The sequence below is a fragment of the Bison bison genome, unplaced genomic scaffold, assembly GCF_000754665.1.
Source record: "Bison bison bison isolate TAMUID 2011002044 unplaced genomic scaffold, Bison_UMD1.0 scf7180017864043, whole genome shotgun sequence".
Lineage (NCBI taxonomy): Eukaryota > Metazoa > Chordata > Mammalia > Artiodactyla > Bovidae > Bison > Bison bison.
In genome coordinates, this window is record NW_011494615.1 from 7,403,270 (window position 1) to 7,428,157 (window position 24,888).

General features: G+C 40.2%; 1 protein-coding gene across 1 annotated transcript in view; it reads left to right on the forward strand.

Annotated features, from left to right (window-relative positions):
* The window catches only part of UBP1 (upstream binding protein 1 (LBP-1a)), a 60,435-nt gene that overhangs the window by 11,377 nt on the left and 24,170 nt on the right, over positions 1 to 24,888 (forward strand). Inside the window, exons 2-3 of the mRNA XM_010835580.1 lie at positions 697 to 762; positions 2,802 to 2,953. Of these exons, the coding sequence (XP_010833882.1) occupies positions 697 to 762; positions 2,802 to 2,953 (218 nt within the window). The remainder of the gene's footprint in view (positions 1 to 696; positions 763 to 2,801; positions 2,954 to 24,888) is intronic.

Here is a 24,888-nt window from a genome sequence, read left to right on the forward strand (position 1 = left end):
TTGCAGAGGCTCGCTTTGGCTGCTGTGTTGGTTGGAATTCATTGTCTTTCTAATAAAGTGAAAAGTTAATTGGGATTGCATCAGTAGATGATCTATACATGTTTATGTTTATTCAGGAGTTTTTAGCACCTACCAAAAGCATAGTAGGCTATGGAAATAAAAGTATTAGTCACTTAGTCGTGTTCGACTCTTTTCAACCCGACGGACTGCAGCCCGCCAGGCTCCTTTGTCCATGGGATTCTCCAGGCAAGAACACTGGAGTGGGTAGCCAGCCCCTTCTTCAGGGCCTCTTCTCAACCCAGGGATTGATCCTGGGTGTCCTGCATTGTAGGCAGATACTTTACTGTCTGAGCTACCATAACCAAGGGAATGTAATGGTGGTGGCCTTCTAGGATCTGAAGCAAATAAAATTTTATTTACTGTATGTAGCAGTTTATTTATAAATAGCCAATCTTCTGCAATCTGATGTCTTATGTATGTAATGATCAACCAAGGCAGTTAGCATTAAGACCTTAAAATTATTCTCCATGTCACTTTTTAGTATGATTAACTAAAGCATCTGATTTATAGCTCTCATCTCATTTTTTCCCTTTCTCACCAAGATAACTTTTGTTGTTGTTGTTTTGACCACATTGCATGGCTTGTGGGGTTTTAGTTACCTAACCAGGGATTGAACCCTGGTCCTCGGCAGTGAGAGCATGGAGTCCTAACCACTGGTCCACCAGGAAATTCTCTCACCCAGAAAACTGTAAATAATTACATGTATGTGAAACAGAATATGTATTTATTTTAATCTGCTGTGGAGCTACTTTGACTGCTGTAGTTGTTTCATAAAGAGAGCTGCTCTGAGTCTTAAAGTACCATTTTTAAGTTTCCTGTAAAGTTTTTATATCTCTGTTCTAGAAGAGGGCTGGAGACCATTGCTAACTATACGTTCCTCAGTTATACTTTTGACTTAGAAGTGTTTTGACATTTTCTAGGTATAAATGAAGGAGAATTAGTGTGTAATTTAGTCCCTGAATAATCAGTCTGGTGCTTTAATAGAAATGTATGTGGGAAGAGGAAATACAGGGTTTCCCTTTCATTTCACTTATTCCCACATTTTTTAAAAAGTTGAATTTAATTAAAATGGGCCAGCCAGATATCTGTCAGTTAACAGCTCATAAGAACAGATAAACAGTTGAGACAAGTCTTTGAGGTCCTTGTTATAGTAGTTATTCATTTGGATGTTTTGCTGTTTTACTTCTTATTGAGAAATGGACATAGAAAAGTCATCAGGATATAAATGTACAGCTCAGCAAATTATCTTAAAAAAAAACAAAACAAAACCCTACCCTTCACATGTTAATGGTGGAAATATAAAATGGTGCAGCCACTTTAAAAAACAGTTTGGCAGTTTCTCAAAAAGGTAGATAGATATATGAGTTACCATATGACCCAGTAATTCTACTTCTAGATATAAATCCAAAGGAATTAAACATGTCTACACAGAACATATACAAGTGTTCATAGCAGCATATTCGTAATAACCAAAAAATGGAAACAAGTTAAAGGTCCATAATCTGATGATGGATAATTAGCATATGGTGTATTCATACAATGGAATATCATTCGGCCATAAGAAGGAATGACGTACTGTACGTGCTACAACATGAATGAACCTTGAAATCACACTAAGTGTTAATAAAAGAAACCAATCACAAAAGGTCACGTGATTCTGTTTGCGTTGTATATCTGGAATGGGCAGGTCCACAGAGACAAGCAGCTCAGCGGTTGCTCGGGTGGTGGTGGGTAGGGTGCGAGTATAGGGAGTGGCTGCTAGGGCTGTGAGAATTCTTTCTGAGGTGCTGAGAATGTCTTGGAATTAATAGCGGTGAAGACTGCACAACTCTGTGAAGATACTGAAAGCCACTGAAACATACGCTTTATAAGGGTGAATTTTGTGGTATGTAAAAGACAGCTGATTTTTTTTTTTAAGGCAAACCAGATAACATCCATGTGTGTTTAACCACTCAAGTTATAGAATATAGACAGTACCCCAGAAGATCCCCCCACCGCCTCCTGATCAATGCCCCAAGTTATTCTTGGGGGGAAAAAAATAGCAGCTGTTTATACTGCTACTGTTTGCTTCTCAGAAGAAGCCATTGTCTTAGACTGAGTGTGAAGCTTTATGCTCTCAGCACTTGGCTAAGCCTAGCAGGGAACTTTTTATAAAGTACCATTTTAATCAAATGCTTCTTTGTAATTTCATGGTGCCAGGGTGACCTACCTTTCAAAACAGGTGGCTCCGTACTCTTGATCTTTTTTAATAGAAATAATGAGTTTTAAGTTTTTAAAGAATTTTTTGACATAAGTTTTTTTTTTTTTTTTAGTACTAGATATATTATTAGCCTGATCTCTTTATCAGTAGTTTGGACTTTATTAACTATTAAATACTGCTTACTTTAAATATTTCTCATTTTAATACTTTTGCCTAATTATAGCCACCCACTCCTCTTTCTCCCACTAGATATATGGGTTATTGAAGCTATCTTTTGGGGGTGCCAGATTAGCATTAATAGTTATTTTATTCTACATATGGGGAGCAACTGAGTGGCATGCGGGATTTAGTTCCTTGACCAGGGATCCGAACCCATGCCCCCTGCAGTGGAAGTGCCAAACCCTCACCACTAGACCACAGGGAGGTCCCTCTTGATAATATCTGTGATCTTAAAATTCAAAAGAAACTACCTTTAAATGCTTCTATATGTTTTTAAGTATTTTAGACCCTGAGTAAGGTCAGTGTGGCTTTTTCTTTGCAGCGATGTCTTGGCATTGCCCATTTTCAAGCAGGAAGATTCTAGCCTTCCGCTGGATGACGAGACCAAACACCCACCCTTCCAGTACGTGATGTGTGCCGCGACATCGCCCGCCGTGAAGCTGCACGACGAGACGCTCACCTACCTGAACCAAGGTCGGTATGGCTGCGCTGTGCTCTGACCTAAGAGTGCGCGGAAGTCCAAAATGGCCTTTGGGCATCGCAGCCTGGGTTAGTGGTAATAATTGAAAATTAGGTTCCTTCTCTCAGACAGCTACAGTTAACAAAAATTGGGGAATGTTTTACTGTGAGCCCACAAAGCAATAATCTGTGGAAAGTGATTTCATAGAGACGGCGTGGACCAAGATGTGTTAGGGGGTGTTTTCAAGACAAAATCAGAAGGAGAAGCAGGTAGGAAAGGATGTCAGTTATTTTTAGGAACATGGTTTCAGTGTGGAACCTGAGAATGAACCAGAAGTCCAGCTAGCAAGGGACTTGGTCTCTGGCATGAAGCAGATTTGGGCTGAGAATAGACTGCACCAAGGTGGAGTCTGTGGCTAAAATAAACTGTGTCAGATCTTGTTTCCGCTTAATGAGAATGCTGTGTTTTGCCGATTTGAAAGTGAGAGTGGGCAGAATAGAAAATAGAGATATGGGGTGATTTACCATTAGAAAGAGTAAAGAATTTCTTTTTGAGGTGCACTGAGCAGTTGGAGCACTGGCCAGTGTGACTTACCAGTGTTAACAAAAGTACTTGGTTATGCAGGAATTCATTTGTTGGATACCTACATTTGTTGGGTACTGAAAGCTTGAGGGACTCTTATTTTTGTTTGTTTGTTTGTTTTAATAATTTAATTGGCTGTGCTGGTTCTTTGTTGCTACGTGGGCTTTTCTCTGGTTACCACGGGCAGGGGCTACTCCTAGTGCAGGGCGCGGGCTCCCACTGCAGTGGCTTCTCTTGTCGGGGAGCGTGGGCTGTAGAGTGTTCAGGCTCCAGGAGTTGTGGTTCCTCAGCTCTAAGGCACAGGCTCAGTAGTTGTGGAGCACGGGCTGAGTTGCCTTGTGGCATGTGAGATCTTCCTGGACCAGGGATCAGGCCTGTGTCTCCTGCATTGGCAGGCTTATTCTTTAGCCCTGAGCCAACAGGGAAGTCCTGGACTCTTGTTTTTAAACAGAATTGAACATTTTTGTTGTTGCAAAAATAGTACATACTCATTGTAGAAAAATTGCATATGTCAAGGGATAAAGCTGAAACTGGACTTTAGTTGCATCCCCCTCAGGAAAAGCAGTTGTACCCTAGGTGTGTTTCTTTGTGTGTGTATCTGTTTTGTTTCAGCAAAATGGAAATTAGTATCTATTCACTTAAGAGTTGGGCTTCCCTGGTAGCTCAGCTGGTAAAGAATCCACCTGCAATGCAGGAGACACCGGTTCGATTCCTGGGTTGGGAAGATGCCCTGGAGAAGGGTTAGGCTGCCCACTCCAGCATTCTTGGGCTTCCCTGGCGGCTCAGCTGGTGAAGAGTCCGCCTGCAGTGCGGGAGACCTGCATTTGATCCCTCCGTTGGGAAGATCCCCTGGAGGAGGGAACAGCTACCCACTCCATTATTCTGGCCTGAAGAATTCTATGGACTATATAGTCCATGGGATTGCAAAGAGTCGAACACGACTGAGTGACTTTCACTTAAGAGTATTTTGTGATTGCTTTTCTGTCAATAAATAAAATCTTTAATTTCCTTAAACTTTTGGAAAGAGCTATAGATTTTAGACTACTTTAGTTAGTGATTATTGTAAGATGTGGAAGAAAACTTTTTTTTAAGCTTCTGAATTTTCATTTGACATACAGATTTAGAATTTATGAGGTTTTTCTTCAGGTAATTCTAATCTGTAGCCTCTGGCGATACTCTTAATTTTGGTATTAATATATTATTTTAGGATTTTGATGGGTAGGCATTCAATTATTTGAGACTTAAGTTTCATATTTGAAAGAACCGTAATAGTTTATGCACTAATCTATTTTACACATAAAAAGATTGGAAGAGACAATGTAGAGATTGAGGGCATTCATTATCACTTCATTTCTAATGAGAAAAAAGGAAGTAACTGGGATCTCTCTTACTTAGGGAAAAGTTGAATAAGTTAAGGTGCATACCATGGGATGAATGAGCCCATGAAAACTCAGAACTTTGGATGTGTCTGTCTTTAGGCCTGGCGGAATATCCGTACCTTACGACTGTTATTATTAAACTGGATAAAGACATCTCACATGGATAAAAGTTGCAGTCCCCCATCTGTAGTGATAATGTATTAGACCTGCATTCACTGAGTGTTCACTGTACTGAAGCAGTGTACTAAATACTATATATGCATTGTCTCACTTCCACAATAACCCAGGAAGTGTTATTGATCCATTACAGATTTTCAAAGCTGAAGCATAGAGCAGTTGATAAACTCGCTCAATGTTAGTTTGATCAAGCTTAGATTTAAATTGTTAATAATTAAATATTTAATAAAAAATAAATAGTTTATTACTTAAATGGTTGTTATTATTGAAGTATCTATAGTAGTGTGCACAAGTCTTTGTAGCATGGCATGCAATATCTTAGTTCCCTGACCAGGAATTGAATCTCTGCCTCCTGCAGTGTAAGCTCAAACCCCTAACCACTGGACCACTAAGGGAGTGAGTTCCCCACAAGTCTTAAATGTGCAAGTCAGTTAATTTGTATATCGTTTATTCCCTCAGAAATACCGCCTCTGTCCAGTATTTCCATTAGCCTAGCAGGCTTCCTTCTATCCTCCTTCCAGCTGACACCTGAGGTTGACCATAATCCATATTAGAAGTGCAGGTGATTTTCTGGGACTGGACTCTGCTCCTTGCAGTATTAATGAGGAGTATGTTATTGGTTGTAGAATTGTGGTAATTTACCTCTTAATTTCTCCCAGCATTTTAAGAAAAAAAGTGGAAAAATGAATTGCATGTAGGCTGCATTTTTTGAAAAGATACATTTGAATAAGCATTAAAAATGCATTTGAATAATCATAAATTCTACTTTTATGCACCTTTTTAAAGAAATTGTAACACTTTAAACTTACATGAATATCAGTTCTTTCACAGATTTGTCTTCTAACATTTATTGCCTAGCGTAATATTTTGAAAAAGTTCGGAACCCAAGATTTTGTGTGAATCCCTTCAGTTGTTTCCACAGTGGCTGCACCGGTTTGCATTCCCACCAGCAGCGTAGGAGGGCTCCCTTTTCCCCACACCCTGTCTAGCATTTGTTGTTTGTAGACTTTTTGAAGCCATGCTGACTGGTTGAAGTGGCACCTCATGGTTTTGAGCTGCATTTCTGTAATAATTAGCTAGCTGTGTTGAGCATCTTTTCATATTCCTATTGGCCATCTGTATGTCTTCTTTGGAGAAATGTCTTTTAAGGTCTTCTGCCCATTTTTCAATTGGATTGTCTTAGTTGTTGAGTTGTATGAGCTGTTTGTATATTTTGGAGATTTGATGCCTGTTGGTTGCATTATTTGCAGCTATTTTCTCCCATTTTGTAGGTTGTCTTTTTTTTTTTTTTTTTCTTTTTTGTAGTTTCCATCACTGTGCAAAAACTTGTATGTTTGATTAGGTCCCATTTGTTTTTTTGTTATTTTTACTGCCTTGGGAGACCTAAGAAAACATTGGTATGATTTATGTCAAAGAATGTTTTACCTATGTTCTCTTCTAGTTTTATGGTGTCATGTCTTATGTTTAAGTCTTCAAGCCATTTTGAGTTTATTTCTCTGCAGGTTGTGAGGGTGTTTTCTAACTTCATTGATTTACACGCAGCTGTCCAACTTGTCCAATAACTTGCCTCTTTTGTCAAAGATTAATTGACCGAAAGTATATGGATTTATTTCTGGGTTCTCTGTTCTGTTTCATTGATATATATGTCTGTTTTTGTACCAGTACCACCTCGTTTTGATTACTGTACTTTGTAGTATTGTCTGAAGGTCTGGGAGAGTTATGCTGCCTGTCTTCCCCACTCCCCCTGCCCCTCCCAGGATTGCTTTGGCGATTTTAAGTCTTTCATGGCTCCATATACATTTTTTTTATTATTCTAGTTCTGTGAAAAATGTCATGGGTGATTTGGTAGGGATCACATTAAATCTGAAGATTGCTTTTGGTAGTATTACCATTTTAACAGTATTAATTTTTCTAATCGAGGAGCATGGGATATCTTTCCATTTCTTTGAATTATCTTCAGTCCTTTATTAATGTTTTATAGTTTTCAGCATATAGGTTTTTCACCTTCTTAGCTACATTTATTTCTAAGATTTTTGGATGCAGTTTTAAATGGAATTTTTTCTTTACTTTCTGTTTCTAATATTTCATTGTTGGTGTAAAGAAATGAAGCAGATTTCTGTATATTATTCCTGTATCCTATTATCTTGCTGAGTTCATTTATTCTAATAGTTTATATGTGGAGGTTTTAAGCTTCTCTGTATAGAGTATCATGTCATCTGCAAATAGTAACAGTTTTACTTTTTCTCCTCTAACTTGGATACCTTTTATTTCTTTTCTGATTGCTGTGGCAAGTACCTCCAATATTGTGTTGAGTAGAAGTGGTGAGAGTAGGCATCCTTGCCTTGTTCTTGAATTTGGCAAGAACGCTTTCAGCTTTTCGCCATTGACTCTTATGTTGGCTGTGGGCTTGTCATCAGTGCCTTTATAACACTGAGATATGTTCCCTCTATACCCACTTTTGTAAGAGTTTCTATTGTGAATGGTAGTTAAATGCTTCTCATGTGGCTTTTGCCTTTTGTTGATGTGATGTATCACGTTGATTTGCATATATCTGAACCATCCTTGTGACTCTAGAATGAATTTAACTTAGTCATGATGTGTATTCCTTTTTATATGTTCTTGGATTTGGTTTGCTAATATTTTGTTGAGAATTTTTGCATCTAAATTCATCAAAGATACTGGCCTGTAACTTTCTTTTTTTGTGGTATCTTTGATTTCATTATCAGAGTGATGGTGGCTCATGGAACGTCTTTGGGGGTGTTCTCTCCTCTTCAGTCTTTTGGAAGAGTTTGAGAAGAATCGGTATAAGTTCTTTGTGTGTTTGGTAGCCATCTGGTCCTGTACTTTCTGTTTGTGGAGTTGTTTTTAATTACAAATTCTATTTCACTTCTAGTGAAGGTTCTGTACAAATTACGTTTCTTGTTTCAGTTTTCAGGGGCTGTATGTTTCTAGAAACTTGTCCATTTCTTCTAGGTTGTTGAATTTTTTGGCATATATAATTGGGCATAGTACTCTCTTAGGCTTTTTCGTGTGTCCGTCGTATCAGTTGAGAGTTGTTTGGTCTGTTATTTTGTTTATATGGGTCTCTCTCTCTGCTCCCTGGTGAGCCCTGTCAGAGGCCTGTCACTTTTGTTTAGTCTCTCAAAGAACCAGCTCTTCATTTTAGTGACTCCTTTTTAGTCTGCTTATTTTCTCTGGTCTTGGTTAGTTCCTTCTTCTGCTGATTTTACATTTTGTTTGTTCTTCTAATTCTTTTAAGTGATAGGTTAGGTTGTTTGAGACTTTTCTTTTTTTTGAGGAAGACCTCTATTGCTATGAACTTCCCTCTCAGAACTGCTTTTGCTGCATCCCATACATTTTGTATGGTTATATTGTCATAGTCAGTTTTCTCTAAATTTCCTGTCTGATTTCATTGTTGACCCATTGTTTTTTTAAGTAGCGTGTTGTTTAGTCTGCATGAAATCATTTTTTTCCCCCTTATTTCTATTCATGTGGTTGACTTCTTGCTTCATTCTGTTGTGGTCAAAGAAGATTCTTGAAATAATGCTTATACTCTTAAATTTGTCGAGGTTTGATTTGTGCCCTAGTATGTGGTCAGTTGTAGAGAATAAACCATGTGCACTTGAAAAGACTGTGTTTTGAGTTTTTTGGATAAAAATGTCCTGAAAATAATCAAGTCTTAACTGTTCTAGCATATAATTGATTTTTTAAAATCAATTTATTTGATATTGATTTATTTTTATTGATTTTTCTGTTTCTTAAGTTATGTTCATTAATGTCAGTGGAATGTTAAAGTTTCCTACTAATATTGTATTTCCATAAATTTCTCCCTTTATGTCCATTAGTATTTTATGTACGTGAGTGTTCCTATATTAGGTGTATATATCTCGGTGAGTATAAAAGTATTTTCTTACATTGACCCCTTTATTTTATATAGTGTGCTTTTGGAGAAGGCAATGGCACCCCACTCCAGTACTCTTGCCTGGCAAATCCCATGGACAGAGGAGCCTGGTAGGCTGCAGTCCTTGAGGTCGCTAGAGTCGGACACGACTAAGCAGCTTCACTTTCACTTTTCACTTTCATGCATTGGAGAAAGAAATGGCAACCCACTCCAGTGTTCTTGCCTGGAGAATCCCAGGGACCGGGGAGCCTGGTGGGCTGCCGTCTATGGGGTTGCACAGAGTCGGACACCACTGAAGCAACTTAGCAGCAGTGTGCTTTTAAAAATGTTATTAGTTTTTGCCTGTGCTGGGTCTTCCCTGCTGCTTGGGCTTTTCTCTGGTTGCGGTGCGTGGGCTTCTCCCTGTGGTGGCCTCACTTGCCGCAGAGCACAGCCTGCGGGCTTCAGTGGTTGCTGCATGCAGGCTCAGAAGTTGTGGCACACAGGCTCAGTTGCTCTGCAGCATGTGGGATCTTCCTGGATCAGGGATTGAACCTTTGTCTCTTGAATTGACAGGCAGATTCTTTACCACTGAGCTGCCAGGGAAGCCCTCTAGTGTCCTTCTTTATAGCCTTTGTTTTAAAGTCTGTTTTGTCTGATGCGAGTATTGCTACTTTTCACTTTCTTATCATTTCCGTTTGCATGAAATATCCTTTTCCATCCCCTCACTTTCAGTCTATGTGTGCCATTTGCCCTAAGGTGGGTCTCTTATAGGCAGCACATTGTAGGCTCTTGGTTTTGGGGGTTTCTTTGGTTGTGCCATGTGGCTTGTGGTATATTAGTTCCTGATCAGGGACTGATCCTGGGCCCTTAGCAGTAAGAGCATGGTGTCCTAACCATTGGACCGCCAGGGAGTTCTCTAGGCTCTTTGTTTTTTATCCAGTCTGCCACTCATTCTTTGGATTGGAACATTCAGTCTGTTGGCATTTAAAGTAATTTATTGATACTTATGTATTTATTTCTGTTTTAAACCTAGTTTTCCAATTGAAGTGTTTTTTCTTTCTGTGGTTTAATGATTTCCTCTTGTGCTTGTTTTCTCTTCTTTTTGGTTTCTATGAATCTATTGTTTGTTTTTAATTTGTGGTTGCCCTGTTTTTCAAGTATGTTAACCCCTTGTATCTGCTTGCTTTACACTGATAGTCATATAGGCTCAAACACACGCTTTTAAAAAAAGAAGAACAACCTGCATTTTCTTACTCTCCTTCCCTGTATTTTATGATTTTTTTTTTCTCCAAAACATTTTTATGTAACTCCCCCGAGTCTTAGTTGAGGCATGTGGGATATTTAGTTGTGGCATATGAACTCTCAGTTGCAACGTGTAGAATCTAGTTCCCTGACCAGGGGTTGAATCCAGGTCCCTGGCAGTGGAGGTGCCAAGTCCTAACTGCTAGACCACCCGGGAGCTGCCCACATTTTATGATTTTGATGTCCTTTTCTGTTTACTATTTTAAAAATATTATTTGGCTGCTCAGGGTCTTAGTTGTGGCGTGTGGGATCTTTAGCTGTGGCATGTGAACCCTTTAATTGTGGCACGTGGGACTTAGTTCCCTGACCAGGGAGTGAGCCCCGGAGCATAGAGTCTTAGCCACTGGACCACTAGGGAAGTCCCTGGTGTCCTTTTTTTTTCTTTTTCCTGGTGTCCTTTTTTATGCCTTCATCTTTATTCTTTTTCTGTTCCATGTGTTTATCTTCACTTTTATAAATAGGTTTTTCTTTTTGCTCTGTATACTGGCTAATTTAAGTGATTTACTTTCCAGTTGTAATTTCTTCCTTCCTTTATCTTCTTGTTTCTATTTAGAGGTCTTTCAATATTTCTTTTAGGATAGGTTTAATATTGCTATATTCATTAGTTCTTATCTGAGAAGTTCTGTTTTTCTTCCCATTCTAAATGATTGTCTTGTTGGATAGAATATTCTAGGTTGCACATTTTCCCTTTCAAGACTTTGAATATATTTTGCCACTCCCTTGTAGCCTGCAGTGTTTCTGTGGAGAAATCAGCTGGTAGCTTTGGGGTCCCTTGTAATGGACTCTCTTTTGCTGCTTTTAGAATACTGTGTGTCTTGGTGTGAGTCTGTTTGGATTCACCTTATTTGGGACTCTCTATGCATCTTCATTTTACTTATATTCTCTTGCTCTATGAGTTTAGGAGAAAGTTATCTACTGTGGCCTTGGTGGGCTATTTATGTGTGGCAGTGTCTCTGTGTAGCTTGTGTTAGTTTAATTTCTCTGTTTTTGGCGTGCAGTTTGGTTGGGATGCTTGCCGCCACTTTCCTCAGTGTGTGCTGGCCGTCATCCTCTCCCCAGGACCCAGCCTCTGAAGCCTGCGCCCCAGCACCCAGCCCGAGTCTGCCCCAGCTGCGGAGCGTCTCAGGCTGCCGAGTGCTGCTCCAGGCACCAGCCCTCTGTGCGGGTCTCTCCCAGTCTTGCGCTGCACACACCGGTTGCCGCCTTCTCCTCTGAGGCTCCAAAGCTCCCACTCTGTCTGATGATCTCCCTGCCAGGGAGACTTCCCAGCGTGTGGAAACATTACCTCTTCCACGGCTCCCTCCCACAAGTGCAGGTCTTATCTAGATCCCTTTGTCTTTCTCTCTGTGTGTGCTATCCAGTTATTTGGGATTCCTTGCCTTTTTGAAAGTCTGAGGTCTTCTGTAAGCATTCAGTAGATGTCCTGTGAGAACTGTTCTGCATGTAGATGGGGTTTTTTTGTATTTGTGAGAGAAGGTGAGCTCCACATCCTACTCCTCCACCATCTTGATCTGATCCCTCAGCAAAGCAAGCTGATTAGATTCACCTTTCAAAAGGAGACATTCTCAGTTGTGCATGTACAGTTCTGATTTTTTACAGAAGCCTTTCCTGAAATATAAAAAGAATCAGGTGTAGATGTGGAAAATGAAAATCGGGCTTGGTTAATTTTTAACTAGGAGTTCCAGTAGAATCCTGTGATTATTTTTTAGCTAGCATCTGCCCAAGTGGCTCAGTGGTAAAGAATCCACCTGCAATGCAGGAGACATGGATGTGAATCCAAGGTTGGGAAAAAAAATCCCCTGGAGGAGGAAATGACAACCCATTCCAGTATTCTTGCCTAAGAAATCCCGTGAACAGAGGAGCCTAGCAGGCTACAGTTGTAAGGTCTCAAAGAGCTGGATGTGACTGACCCACACAGAGTGACATTACCCTGAAAAGTTGCTGCAAAGTATGTGAAATGTATCGCAATGACCCATTGTAGTGTAGTATCATCTGTGTGTCAGCTTTGATGGTGTCACTGTTAAGTGTTGACATAATTTATTATTTAGTCTTCTGGTTTTTAGGAGTTAGATTTTTATTCAGATTTGCTCACAAGTTAATTTTCTTAGGTTCAAATTAACTCTTAAGCTCTACCAAAGGAAAATGACTTGCCGTGGGAATTTGCCTTATTTACCAAAAACAATAGTTATTCCTCCAGTTACCCTGTTTGATTGACTATGGTTTTTATAGAGATTTAACCCCAGAGGTTTGATTCCAAATCTGGTTTTCTTAACCACCAGGTCTCTTTACTAGAATAGTTCCAGTGTTTTCTAAATTTTGAGTTAATTGTCACCATTTAAAATTTTAACAGTTTAACTAGATTTATATACATGGTTCAAAGTTCAAAAGGTATTAAAGGGTATACAATAAAGCTCTTTTCACAGTTATCTAGTTCTGCTTGCTCAGCTCAGGTAGCGATTGAATTAGAACCCTTTATAGACACCTGTGAAGATTGTAATCTTGTTTTATGACACTCTTTGTATATAAAAAAATTTTATTGTTAACATTTTATTTATTGCAATAAACTTATTGGTTCCTGTGGTGACTGAACTATACTTAAGCATAGTTATGATGAATCTAATGGTCTTGTCACTAAAAGATACAATGGAAGGGAGAACTTCCATTCCTAAAGTAGATGGTAGAAGTTGGCATCCCTGCTTTTCAATAAGTGCCCAGGATATATGCACCTCGGCTCCCTAGGGATGTCCTTACACACACTATTCAGATACCCTGTTGTTCCTTTTAAATGTTTCTCTTGGTTGCTGTGACTGACGGTTTGAGTGTTTTTCTGTGTGTGGTAGAGTGAGCGGTAGAGGGTAGCAGCGAGCGGTTGTCATCAGCCATCTCTAGGGCCTGGGCCTGTGTTTAGATCCCATTCTACTGCTTGCTCATTTCAGCAAATTCTTTAATAACCCCCACCTAAGGTAGGTGAGAATTAAATTGAGTTACATAGGAAGCACAATGCTAGCTTTTGCTGTTTTTACTGTTATTTATAACTCAGTAGCTTTAATGGTTTTTGATTGTATTGGAAGACTAAATTTAATCATCTTGGCTGACATGTTAGTTTCGTGTGGCAGATATTATGAGCAGTTTTTACAAAGTGTTAGAATGCAACCCTGGGACTAGATAGCTGCCTACCAATTCAGAAATTTTGCCGGGTTTGTTAGCAAGTATGATTGCTGTGCTGTGCTAAGATGCTCAGTTGGTTCTGACTCTTTGCAACCCCATGGACTGTAGCCTGCCAGGCTCCTCTGTCCATGAGATTTCCCAGGTAAGAATACTGGAATGGGTTGTCATTTCCTTTTCCAGGGGATCTTCCCAACCTAGGGATCAAACCCACGTCCCTTTCGCTTCTTGCGTTGGCAGGGACATTCTTTACCGCTGTGTCACCTGGAAAGCACCTTATAACAAAGGGTATTTTGCAGGTATGATTTAATTAAAACTATTGAAATAGATTATTAATGGATTATCCAGTGGCCCAGTGAAATCACAAGGATCCTTAGAATTGAAAGAGGCAGGAGAGTTGGGTGTCAGAGGGAGATGAAGATGGAGGGAAGAACATTGCCACAAACCAATGGCTGGAGACTACTTCAAGAAGCAGACAAAGAAAAGGAAGCAGCTTTCCCCCTACGGCCTCCAGAAGGAATGTAGCCTGCTGACAGCCTTACTGTAGCCCTCTAGACCCGTTTTAGACTTCTTAACTCTAGAACTGTAATACATTTGTATAATTTTCAAGTCACTGAGTTTGTGGTAATTTGTTACAGCAGCAGAAGGAAGCTAACACACCAGCCAAGACGGATGTATACTAGGTAGTAAGCTCCAGAGTGGTGCAGGATGGGCCACTGTTGTGTATCAGAGCCGTTTCCATGGTGTGGCTGGCGTTTTCTCTTCAGGTTTTAGACAAAAACACTCTGCATCCTACAGTCCTGCCTCCTAGCTTATCCCTGAAGGCCCAGTCAAAGCTGAGTCTTAAAATGGGCACCTAATGAACCCTCAGCCTTTGCATGTACGCATGTGTGTGTGTGAATGCACATATATGTATATTCAAATGTATGGACTACACAAAAGTGTAATGAATATATATGAAGAAAAGTGGACTTGTGGAGCATGTTTGTGTACTGGAGCCAGAGCTATCCTAGACTGTTAAAAAGATGTACAATCCTGTTACATAAGGAAATGACTATTAAGTGAATTTTGGTTACTGGTAAAGAATATGTAATTGAAACAGCTTTAAATTCACTTAGTTCTTAATTTTGACGTAGACAAGTTATTCCCAGAAGAAGGTCCTGAATACTTTGTGGTGGAAAGAATATAAACTGAATGGATATCTGTGGCTTTTCACAAAGCCGTGGTTCTCCAATGTTAGCATGCATTGGGATCCCCCAGGGGGCTTATCAAAACATGATTGATAAAGTTTCTGAGTCAGTAGGTCTGGAGGAGGGCCAGAGAATTTACGTTTGTGACAAGTTTCCAAGTGATGTTGATGCTGCTGCTCTAGGGACCGTGTTTCACTTTAAATATATATATATTTATTTATTTGGCTGCTCCGGATCTTAGTTGTGGCACGCAAAATCTTCAGTCTTGGTTGCAGGATGTGGTTTCTTTAGTTGGGGCATGCGAACTCTGAGCTGCAGCATGTGGGATCTAGTTCCCTGACCAGGGATCAAACCCAGGCCCCCTGAGTTGGGAGTGCAGAGTCTTAGCCACTGGCCAACCGGGGAAGTACTTCACCTTTTTATTGCTTCAGATATTCAGGTAAATATGTGAACATCCTCTCACTACCACTTCTTATAAATGGGTTCCTCGGAGGAGGCTTGACACACAGGTGCAGCCCTTCTTCAGCCATGGCTCGGTCATTCCTACCAGTAGTCTCCCATCTGGGTCCCGAGCAGCTGTTGCTGAAAAATACTGGTCACTGTGTAACACCACAGAGAAAGTAAATTCTGTATAGTCTTCACAGTTGGGTAGAAATTAAAACAAGTTTTCCAATTGTATTGATGCTTTAGAGTGTCAGTTTTTATTGACCAATAAAAATAGAGATTTTAAACTGTGTTGGTGTTTTCCTGGTTATGCATGGGTAGCTGTCCTTCTCAGCTCTTCGGTAAGGAGAAGGCTTAAACCTCTGACATTATGAAGTAAAAACCTGTAGTCCCACTGTGGAGCCTCGAGTGGGGAGCTCTCCATTTGAAGAGTCTACCCGTGGGTTTGGGTGAACTCCGGGAGTTGGTGATGGACAGGGAGGCCTGGAGTGCTGCATGGGGTCGCAAAGAGCCTGACACGACTGAGCGACTGAACTGAACTGATGCAGTATAGTCTTTGCAACATCTGAGCACCAGATACAACCACAGTTGGATGTTGTTTCCACTTTGGCTCATCCTTTTCATTCTTTCTGTAGCTTTTTCTCCACTCCTCCCCAGTAATATTTCATTTCACACTGTTGTAGATTTTCTTAAGGTTAGCTTTTGTTCTTGTTATAACCTTCTGAATTAGGGCCTTAGAAATAAATGCTTTGAACTTAGTCCAGGGGGGTCTGTCACATCTTGGGCTCCATGTTGCCCTGGAGTACATGTCCATCTTAGACTCTATATTCAGAGGTGGGTGGGGATATGAACTTGTAACAGTTACATTTTTTAATTCTGTCAGTGCTCTTGCTTCTCTAAGCTAAGAAGGGAGTAAAGAAAGCTCATTAAAGGTAAATTCAGAAGATGAAGCTAAAAATAAGACTCATAACTCATGGCATATTTTAGTTTGTCTAACTTTATTCTTCATTGGTAGTGGGACCCTTTTTATATTTCTTTTAGAACCTAGACTAATGTAGATCAATGGAACAAACCTAGAAGTTGTGTTATTAAGGTAATTATGGGAAGAGATCAAATAGAAGAAGAAATTGAACCAATAAAATGTGGTATCATTGGCTGTTACTCTCAGTGGGTATTGCCATTGAATGAAATTGTTGGGAGGGATTTCTAAATAGTGAGAGACTCAGGATGAAGCTGAAGGAGGAAAGCAAGGACATACATAGCGTCTGTAGTTTCCAAAAGGGAAATCATTTGAAGCATGTTAAGTGTTAGTTTTTTTTTTTTTAATCTGCTTTTGACTTGCTGCTGCTGCTGCTGCTGCTGCTAAGTCTTTTCAGTCATGACTCTGTGTGACCCCATAGACAGCAGCCCGCTAGGCACCTCTGTCCCTGGGATTCTCCAGGCAAGAATACTGGAGTCTTGAGAAGAATAAAAACCTATAGTGCTTTAATACAGGAGCAGCAAATTCTGATCTCTGTGGAAACAGGTGGAACTTGATATTGAGCACAGAAGTGTCCTAAGGTTGAGGAGGGCAAGTAATACAGACGAAGATAGGAACATGGAGCTTTCTCACCTTTTCAGCCCTGAGAATTCTGAGATTTTGAAGACCGCGAGGCAACCCTGGTGAGAAAGCTTCACCTCCTGTCTCGCAGGCCGCTTCTCTTTGGCTTGTTGTCCAATTTGTAAGTCAGCTCGACTATCTACATGAATACCCAGCAGGTCTCTCGGACTCAAATGTGCACGGCCCCATTTGAGTCTTGGTTTTCTCCCACAGATCTGCTCCTTGCGCTCTTCCCCGTGTAGGGATTTCCCTTGCCAAAAACCTGAAGGAGCTCTCAGCTGCTCCCTGTCTTACACCAGAAAACGCGCAGGCTCTACCTTCAGAACCTCCAGCGAGTGACCACTGCTTCTGAAATCATTTCCGCCCCCACTGTCTGCAGATGAGAGTGGCTGTTTCCCTTTAGCTGAGACATCTCAAACTGAGGAATTCATGCTCACCCACTAGGTGAAAAGCCACTTTATTGTGAGTTTAACTTGGATGTCCCTGGTGGAGGTCAAATGTTTGTTGTTTTTTTTTTTGCACATGCCATGCTTCTTGGGAATCTAGTTCTCTGACCAGGAATCTAACCCAGGGCCCCAGCAATGAGCTTGCCAAGTTGAAACCACTGGACCGCCAGGGAATTCCCAGGGGTATGATGTCTTTTAATATGTTTAAGAATTGTTGGCTTTTCCTTCTCTAGTGTGAACCACATGTTCACATGATTTACTCATTTTCTGCTAGGAACATTGGGCATTTGTTAACAATTTTTTAGGAGTTCTTTTCTTTTTGTGTAAGAGCTAGTCCTCTATGTGTGATGTGAGGTGCGAATATTCCTCCTCTTACTAACCAGAACTGAGTCAAAAGATGCAGTATTTAACTTGTTCTCCATATCTTATGTTCTTATTTCTCCCCCATTTTTACCGACTTGTCTTTTTTAATTAATTGAATTTTTTTTTGTTGATCTGATAATTAGCACAAACATTTTGTTAATTTTTGTTTTCTAACTTCCTGAGGTTGAGTATAATTTCGGATACATAATGGTGTATCAAAGATTCATTCTTTTTTTTAAATTAAAAGAATTTTAAATTGAAGTATAGTTAACTTAGTGTTGTGTTAATTACTGGTGTATAGCAGAATGATACAGTTATACATTCTTTTTCATTCTTTTCCATTATGATTTATGACAAGATAGATTGAATATAGTTCCCTGTACTATACAGCAAGACCTTGTTGCTTATCCATTCTATATATACTAGTTTGGGCTTCCCATGTAGCTCAATGGTAAAGAACCTGCCTGCCAAGCAGGAGATGCAGGTTCGATCCCTAGGTTCGGAACATCCCCTGGAGAAGGAAATGGCAACCTACTCTAGTATTCTTGCCTGGGAAATTCCACGGACAGAGGAGCCTGGCAGGCTTCAGTCCACGGGGTCGCAAAGACACGATGTAGTGTCTAAACAACAGCACAGCAGATACTAGTTCCTGTCTCTGATCCCAAACTTCCAAACCATCCCTCTCCCGCCCTCCTCCCCCTTGGCAGTCACCAGTCTGTTCTCTATGGCCATGACTCTGCTGCTGTTTCATAGCTAGGTTCTCTTGTTTTTTAGATTGCACACATAAGTGACGTCATATGGTACCTGTTCTATTTCTGACTTACTTCACTTAGTATGGTAGCCTCTGTTTGTATCCATGTTGCTGCCAGTGGCGTTACGTGGCTCTTTTGTTTTTTTAACCACTTACTAGTATTCCATTATATATAGACCACGTTTTCTTTATCCATTCATCTGTCAGTGGACATTTAGGTTATTTTCATGTCTTCATTATTATGAATAGTGCTCCTGTGAACATAGGGATGGAGTTATCTTTTTGAATTATAGTTTTGTCTGGATATATCTGCAGGCGTGAGATTGCTGGATCATATGGTAACTCTGGTTTTCTGAGGAAACTCTCTACTGTTTTCCATAGTAGCTGCACCAACTTGGATTCCCACCAGTAGTGTAGGAGGGTTTCCTTTTCTTCACTCCCTCTCCAGCATTTGTTATTTGTAGACTTTTTCATGATGGCATTCTGACTTGTGTGAGGTAGTACCTCATTTTACTTCAGACTTGTGTTTCTTAATAATTAGTGAAATTGAGCATCTTTGCATGTTCTGTTGCCCATTGTATTTCTTCTTCGGTTTTAGGTTTCCAGCCGATTTTTCAACTGGGTTATTTTTTTTTTTTTTATTGTTCAGTGTTATGAACTGTTTGTATGTTTTGGAAATTAAGCCCATTTATTTTTGCAGGTATTTTCTCCCATTCTGTAGGTGGTCTTTTTTTTTTTTTTTTATGGTTTCCTTCGCTGTGCAAAGGACTTCCTGGTGGCTCAGACAGTAAAGCATCTGTCTACAATGTGGGAGACCTGGGTTCGACCCCTGGGCCGGGAAGATCCTCTGGAGAAGGAAATGGCAACTCACTCCAGTACTCTTGCCTGGAAAATCCCATGGATGGAGGAGCCTCTTTGGGGTCACAAAGAGTCAGTCAGACATGACTGAGCAGCTAAACTTTCTTTTTTTTCTTTCTTTTGCTGTGCAAAAGCTTTGATAAGATATCATTTGTGTATTTTTTCTATTGTCTTTGGAGATTAATATATTTGGTATGATCTATGTTGGAGAAGACTCTGACTCCTTGGAAGGAAAGTTATGACCAACCTAGATAGTATATTCGGAGAAGGCAATGGCACCCCACTCCAGTAGTCTTGCCTGGAAAATCCCATGGACGGAAGAGCCTGGTAGGCTGCAGTCCATGGGGTCGCTAAGAGTCAGACACAACTGACCGACTTCACTTTCACTTTTCACTTTCATGCACTGGAGAAGAAAATGGCAACCCACTCCAGTGTTCTTGCCTGGAGAATCCCAGGGACAGGGGAGCCTGGTGGGCTGCCGTCTATGGGGTTGCACAGAGTCGGACACAACTGAAGCGACCTAGTAGCAGCAGCATCAGATAGCATATTAAAAAGCAGAGACATTACTTTGCCAACAAAGGTCCATCTAGTCAAGGCTATGGTTTTTCCTGTGGTCATGTATGGATGTGAGAGTTGGACTGTGAAGAAGGCTGAGCGCCGAAGAATTGATGCTTTTGAACTGTGGTGTTGGAGAAGACCCTTGAGAGTCCCTTGGACTGCAAGGAGATCCAACCAGTCCATTCTGAAGGAGATCAGTCCTGGATGTTCATTGGAAGGACTGATGCTGAAGCTGAAACTCCAGTACTTTGGCCACCTCATGCGAAGAGTTGACTCATTGGAAAAGACTCTGATTCTGGGAGGGATTGGGGGCAGGAGGAGAAGGGGACAACAGAGGATGAGATGGCTGGATGGCATCACCGACTCGATGTACATGAGTCTGAGTGAACTCCGGGAGTTGGTGATGGACAGGGAGGCCTGGCGTGCTGCGATACATGGGGTCGCAAAGAGTCAGACATGACTAAGTGACTGAACTGAACTGATGTCAGAGAATGTCTTGTCTGTTCTCATCTGCCTTGAGAGACTAAGAATATATTTGGTATGATCTATATCAGAGAATGTCTTGTCTGTGTTCTCATCCAGGAGTGTTCAGGTGTCATGTCTTAAGCTTACATCTTTAAGCCATTTTGAGTTTATTTTTGTGCATGGTGGTATGGTATGAATTCTAACTTCATTGATTTACATGTAACTGTCCACTTTCCCAACACAACTCACTGAAGAGACTTTTCCGCTTGTTATAATCTTCCTCCTTTGCTGACAGCTGACTGCAGGTATGTGGGTCTAGTTCTGGGCTCTCTCTGTTTCATTGATCCGTGTGTGTGTTTGTGGCAGTGCTGTTCTATGCTGTTTATTGTCTAATGTCTGGAAGAGTTGTGCCTCCTGTTTTGTTTTGTCTTTTTTGTCCTTCAGGATTGCTTTGGCAATTCTGGGTCTTCATAGTTTTGTATACATTTTTTAATTATTTATTCTAGTTCTGTAGAAAATGTCATAGGTAATTTGATAAGAATTGCATTAAACCTGTAGACTGCTTTGGGTAGTATGGCCATTTTAACAGTATTAATTCTTCCAATCAAGAACATGGGTAGCTTCCATTTCTTTGAATCTTTAATTTCCTGTATTAATGTTTTATTGTTCTCAGCACATAAGTCTTTCATCTCCTTGGTCAGATTTTTTCCTAGGTATTTTGCTGTTGTGATTTTAAAGGGTACTTTTTTTTTTACTTTTTTTTTGTTTTTGATATTTCATTGTTAGTGTAAAGAAGTGCAACCAGTTTCCGAAAGTTAATCTTGTATTCTGCTACTTTGATGGCTGGATATCACTTATCAGATCTAGTAGATTTTGTGTGGAATCCTTAGGATTTTCAGTATCATGTCATCTGTGTATAGGGACAATGTTACCTCTTCCCATCCAGTTTGGTTACCTTCTATTTCTTTTTCTTTTCTGATTGCTGTGTCAGGGAATTCCAATTCTGAGTTGAATAGAAGTGGTGACAGTGGGCATCCTTGTCTTGTTCCAGTTTTTAGCAGGAATGTTTTCTGCTTTTCACTGTTGAATTATTATATTGGCTGTGGGTTTGTAATAAATGGCTTTTATTATGTTGAGATATGTTCTGTGTATACCCATTTTGGTATACATTTGGGTGTTGAATTTTGTCAGATGGCTTTTCTGCATCTATTGAGACGACCATGTGGGTTTTGACTTTTCTTTTTTAATGTGGTACATGACATTGACTGATTTGCATATATTGAACTATCCTTGTGAGCTTGGGATGAATCCCGCTTGATTGTGGTATATGATTGTTTTATGTGTTGTTAGATTCGATTTGCTAATACTTTGTTGAGAATTTTTACATCTGTATTCATCTAAAGATATTGGCCTGTAGCTTTCTTTTTTCATGGTATCTTTGGTTTTGGTATCAGGTTGATGGTGGCTTCATAGAATGTCCCTGAGAGTGTTCCCTCCTCTTCAGTCTTTTGGAAGAGTTTGAGAAGGGTTAGTATAGGTTCTTTGTATGTTCAGTAAGATTCGCCTGTGAAGACATCTGGTCCTGGACTTTGGTTTGTAGAAGGCTCGGCGTGGGGGGTCGGGGGATGCCGTGCCAAGTCTTCCGCAGTTCTGTGGCATGCGGGCACTCTTTGTGGCGGCCTTAGGATCTCTCGTTGTAGCCTGCTGGGTCGCTAGTTACAGTCTGCTGGATCTTCGGTTGTGGCATCTGGGATCTGGTTCCTTGACCAAGGGAACCTGCTGCATCGGGAGTGTGAAGTCTTAGCCACTGGGCCACCAGGGAAGTTCCTGTGGGGAGATGTTTTGTGTGTCTGTTTGTGTGTGCTTTTTAGTCTCTGTTTCCTCTATGATAATTACTGTGTACTTCCTTCTGATGACTTAGGTTTTATTTGTTCTCCTTTTTCTAATTCTTTTAAGTTGTAAGTTAGGTTGTTTGAGTGTTTTTTTTTCTTGAGGAGGGCCTGTATCTCTATGAACTTCTTTCTAAGAACTCCTTTTGCTGCGTCCTGTGGATTTTGTATGGTTGTGTTTTCATTTTCATTTGCCTCAAGGTATTTTAAAATTTCCCCTTTGATTTCATCCTTGAAATCTGTTAGGTTTTTTGGTTTTAAATTTTTACTGGAGTATAATTGCTTTACAATGTTGACCCGTAAATTTTTTAGTAGAATGTTTAGTCTCCTTTAATTGTTTGTGTTTTGCTTTTTTTTTCTCCCCACTGTGGTTTATTTCTAGTTTCACGGTAATGTGGTAAGAAAAGATCCTTGAGACCTTAAATTTGTTGAGGCTTGTTTTGTGCCCTTGTGTGGATCAGTCCTAGAGAATATTCCATGTGCACTGGAAAAGAATGTGTATTCTGGTTTTATGTGTGTGTGTGTGGATGAAATGTCCTAAAAATATCAATTAAGTCTCCTGTTGTGTTGTATCATTTAAGATCTCCGTTGCCTTACTGGTTCTCTGTCTTGAAGTCTTTAGCTATTACACTCTTGTCAGCTTTTCCCGTTGTGTCTGTTAGTCTATGTATCTGGGTCTCCTTTATCAGGTGCGTATACGTTGCCAAGTGTAAAATCTTCCTGTGGTTCTTGTTTCACTGTCCAGTGTCCTTTGTCTTTAAAGTCTGTTTTCTCTGTTAAGGGTATTGCAGCCCCCTCTTCCTTGTCTTCTCTGTCTGCACGAAGTAGCTTTTTCCATCCTCTCATTGTCTGTGTGTGTCCTTTGCCCTAAAGTGGGTCTCTTACAGCCAGTGTAGTTGAGCCTCTGTTTTCTTTTTTTAAATCCAGCCTGCACCTCTGCATCTTTTAATCCATTGACATTTAAGGTAATTATTGATAACTATGTATGTATTGCCACTTTAAACCTATTTTCCCATTGATTTTATATTTTTTCTTTTTCCTTTGTTTTTCCTTTCGTGGTTTCATGATTTTCTCTTGTATTACACTTATGTTCTCTTCTTTTTGTTTTTTTATGAAACTGTTTTGTTTTTGATTTGTGCTTACTCTGTTTTTCAAGAACATCAACGGCTTCCTTTATCTCCTTTCCCTAGACTGTTAGTCATATGGGCTCAAAAGATACTCTAGGGGGAAAAGTCTGCATTCTCTTACTCCCTCCCCACCCCTATTTTATGATTTTGATGTCTTTTTTTAATATCTTCACCACTTCCCCGGTGGCTCAGTTGGTAAAGAATCCGCTTGCAATGCAGGAGACCCAGGTTCAATCCCTGGGTCAGGGAGATCCCCTGGAGAAGGAGATGGCAACCCACTCCAGTATTCTTGCCTGGAGAATTCCATGGACAGAGGAGCTACAGTCCATAGGGTCACAAAGAGTTGGACACAACTGAGCGACTTTCACTTTATATCTTGATGTTTATCGTTTCACTGTTCATTATGGTTATCATCACTTTCACAGGAATTTGTTTTTTTTTTTTTAAATGTGTGTGCTAGCTTATTTAAGTGATTTATTTTCTAATTGTGGATTTTTCTCTTTTCTATAGATTCTTCTTTACTACTATGTAGGGAAGACTTTTCAATATTTTCTTTAAAATAGGCTAAGTATTGCTGTATTCTTTTGGTTTTTACTTGTCTGAGGAATTCTTCATCTCTCCTGTTCTGAATGATGCTCTTGGGTAGAGCATGTCCTAGGTCGCAGATTTTTCCCTTTCAGGACTTTGAATATATCCCTTGTGGCCTGCAGCATTTCTGTATAGAAATCAGTTTGTGGTCTTACAGGAGTTCCCTTGTAATGAACTCTGTCTTTCTCTTGCTGCCTTTGGAGTCCCCTTTTAACTTTTGCCATTTTTATTATGTCATGGTGTAGGTCTCTTTGGGTTCATCTTATTTGGGATCCTCCATGCTTCCTGTATCTGGATATCTGTTTCCTTCTTTAGGTTTGGGAAGTTTTCAGCCATAATTTCTTCAAATACATTTTCAGTCCCTTTTTCTCTTTCCTTCCTTTCTGGAACCCCTGTTATCTGTAGATTGGCATGCTTTAGATTATCCCATAGGTAGGTCTCTTACACTGCTTTCATTTTGTTTTTTAATTTGGCTTTCTAGTTGCTCTTCTGATGGGATAATTTCCATTATTCTACCTTCCAGATCACTTATTCTTTCTTCTGCATTATTCATTCTGGTATTCATTGCCTTTACTTTAGCTTTCAGGAAATGAATTTTCTAATTTTTCTTGGCCCCTCTTTATAGTTTCTAGTTCCTTTTTATAATAATCTGCATTTCTATCAATAGCCTTTCATAATTCCTTCAATATTTTCATTACCTCCTTTTTGAGCTCAGTGTCTATTAGATCAAAGAGGTCTGCTTCATTGTTTATTCTTTCAGGGAAATTCTCTTGGTCTTTTAACTAGGAGTGGTTCCTCTTCTTCTCCATTTTACTTATATTCTCTTACTCTGTGAGTTTAGGGGAAAAAAAAACAATTATCTACTGTGGTTTGGGAGGGCTGTTTATATGTGGGGATGTCCCTGTGTTGCTTGCGTGGGTTTATTTAGTACGAGGGCTGTTTTTAATACGGGTGCCTGTCGCCTCTCTACTCTGTGTGCTGGACACCCCTCCCTTGATAGAGGATGTGCAGATGCCGAAACTGCGGTCTGGTCCTGGGGCCCTCGGCAGCGGCATGGTTCAGGCGCGTCCCAGGGGCACGTGTGCAGTGGAGGCAGCTCCCCAGCACTCCTGGATATTCATCTGCCTTTTTAAAAGATCAGTTCAGATCCATTGTTTAGTGTGCTACATATTTAACTGTAAA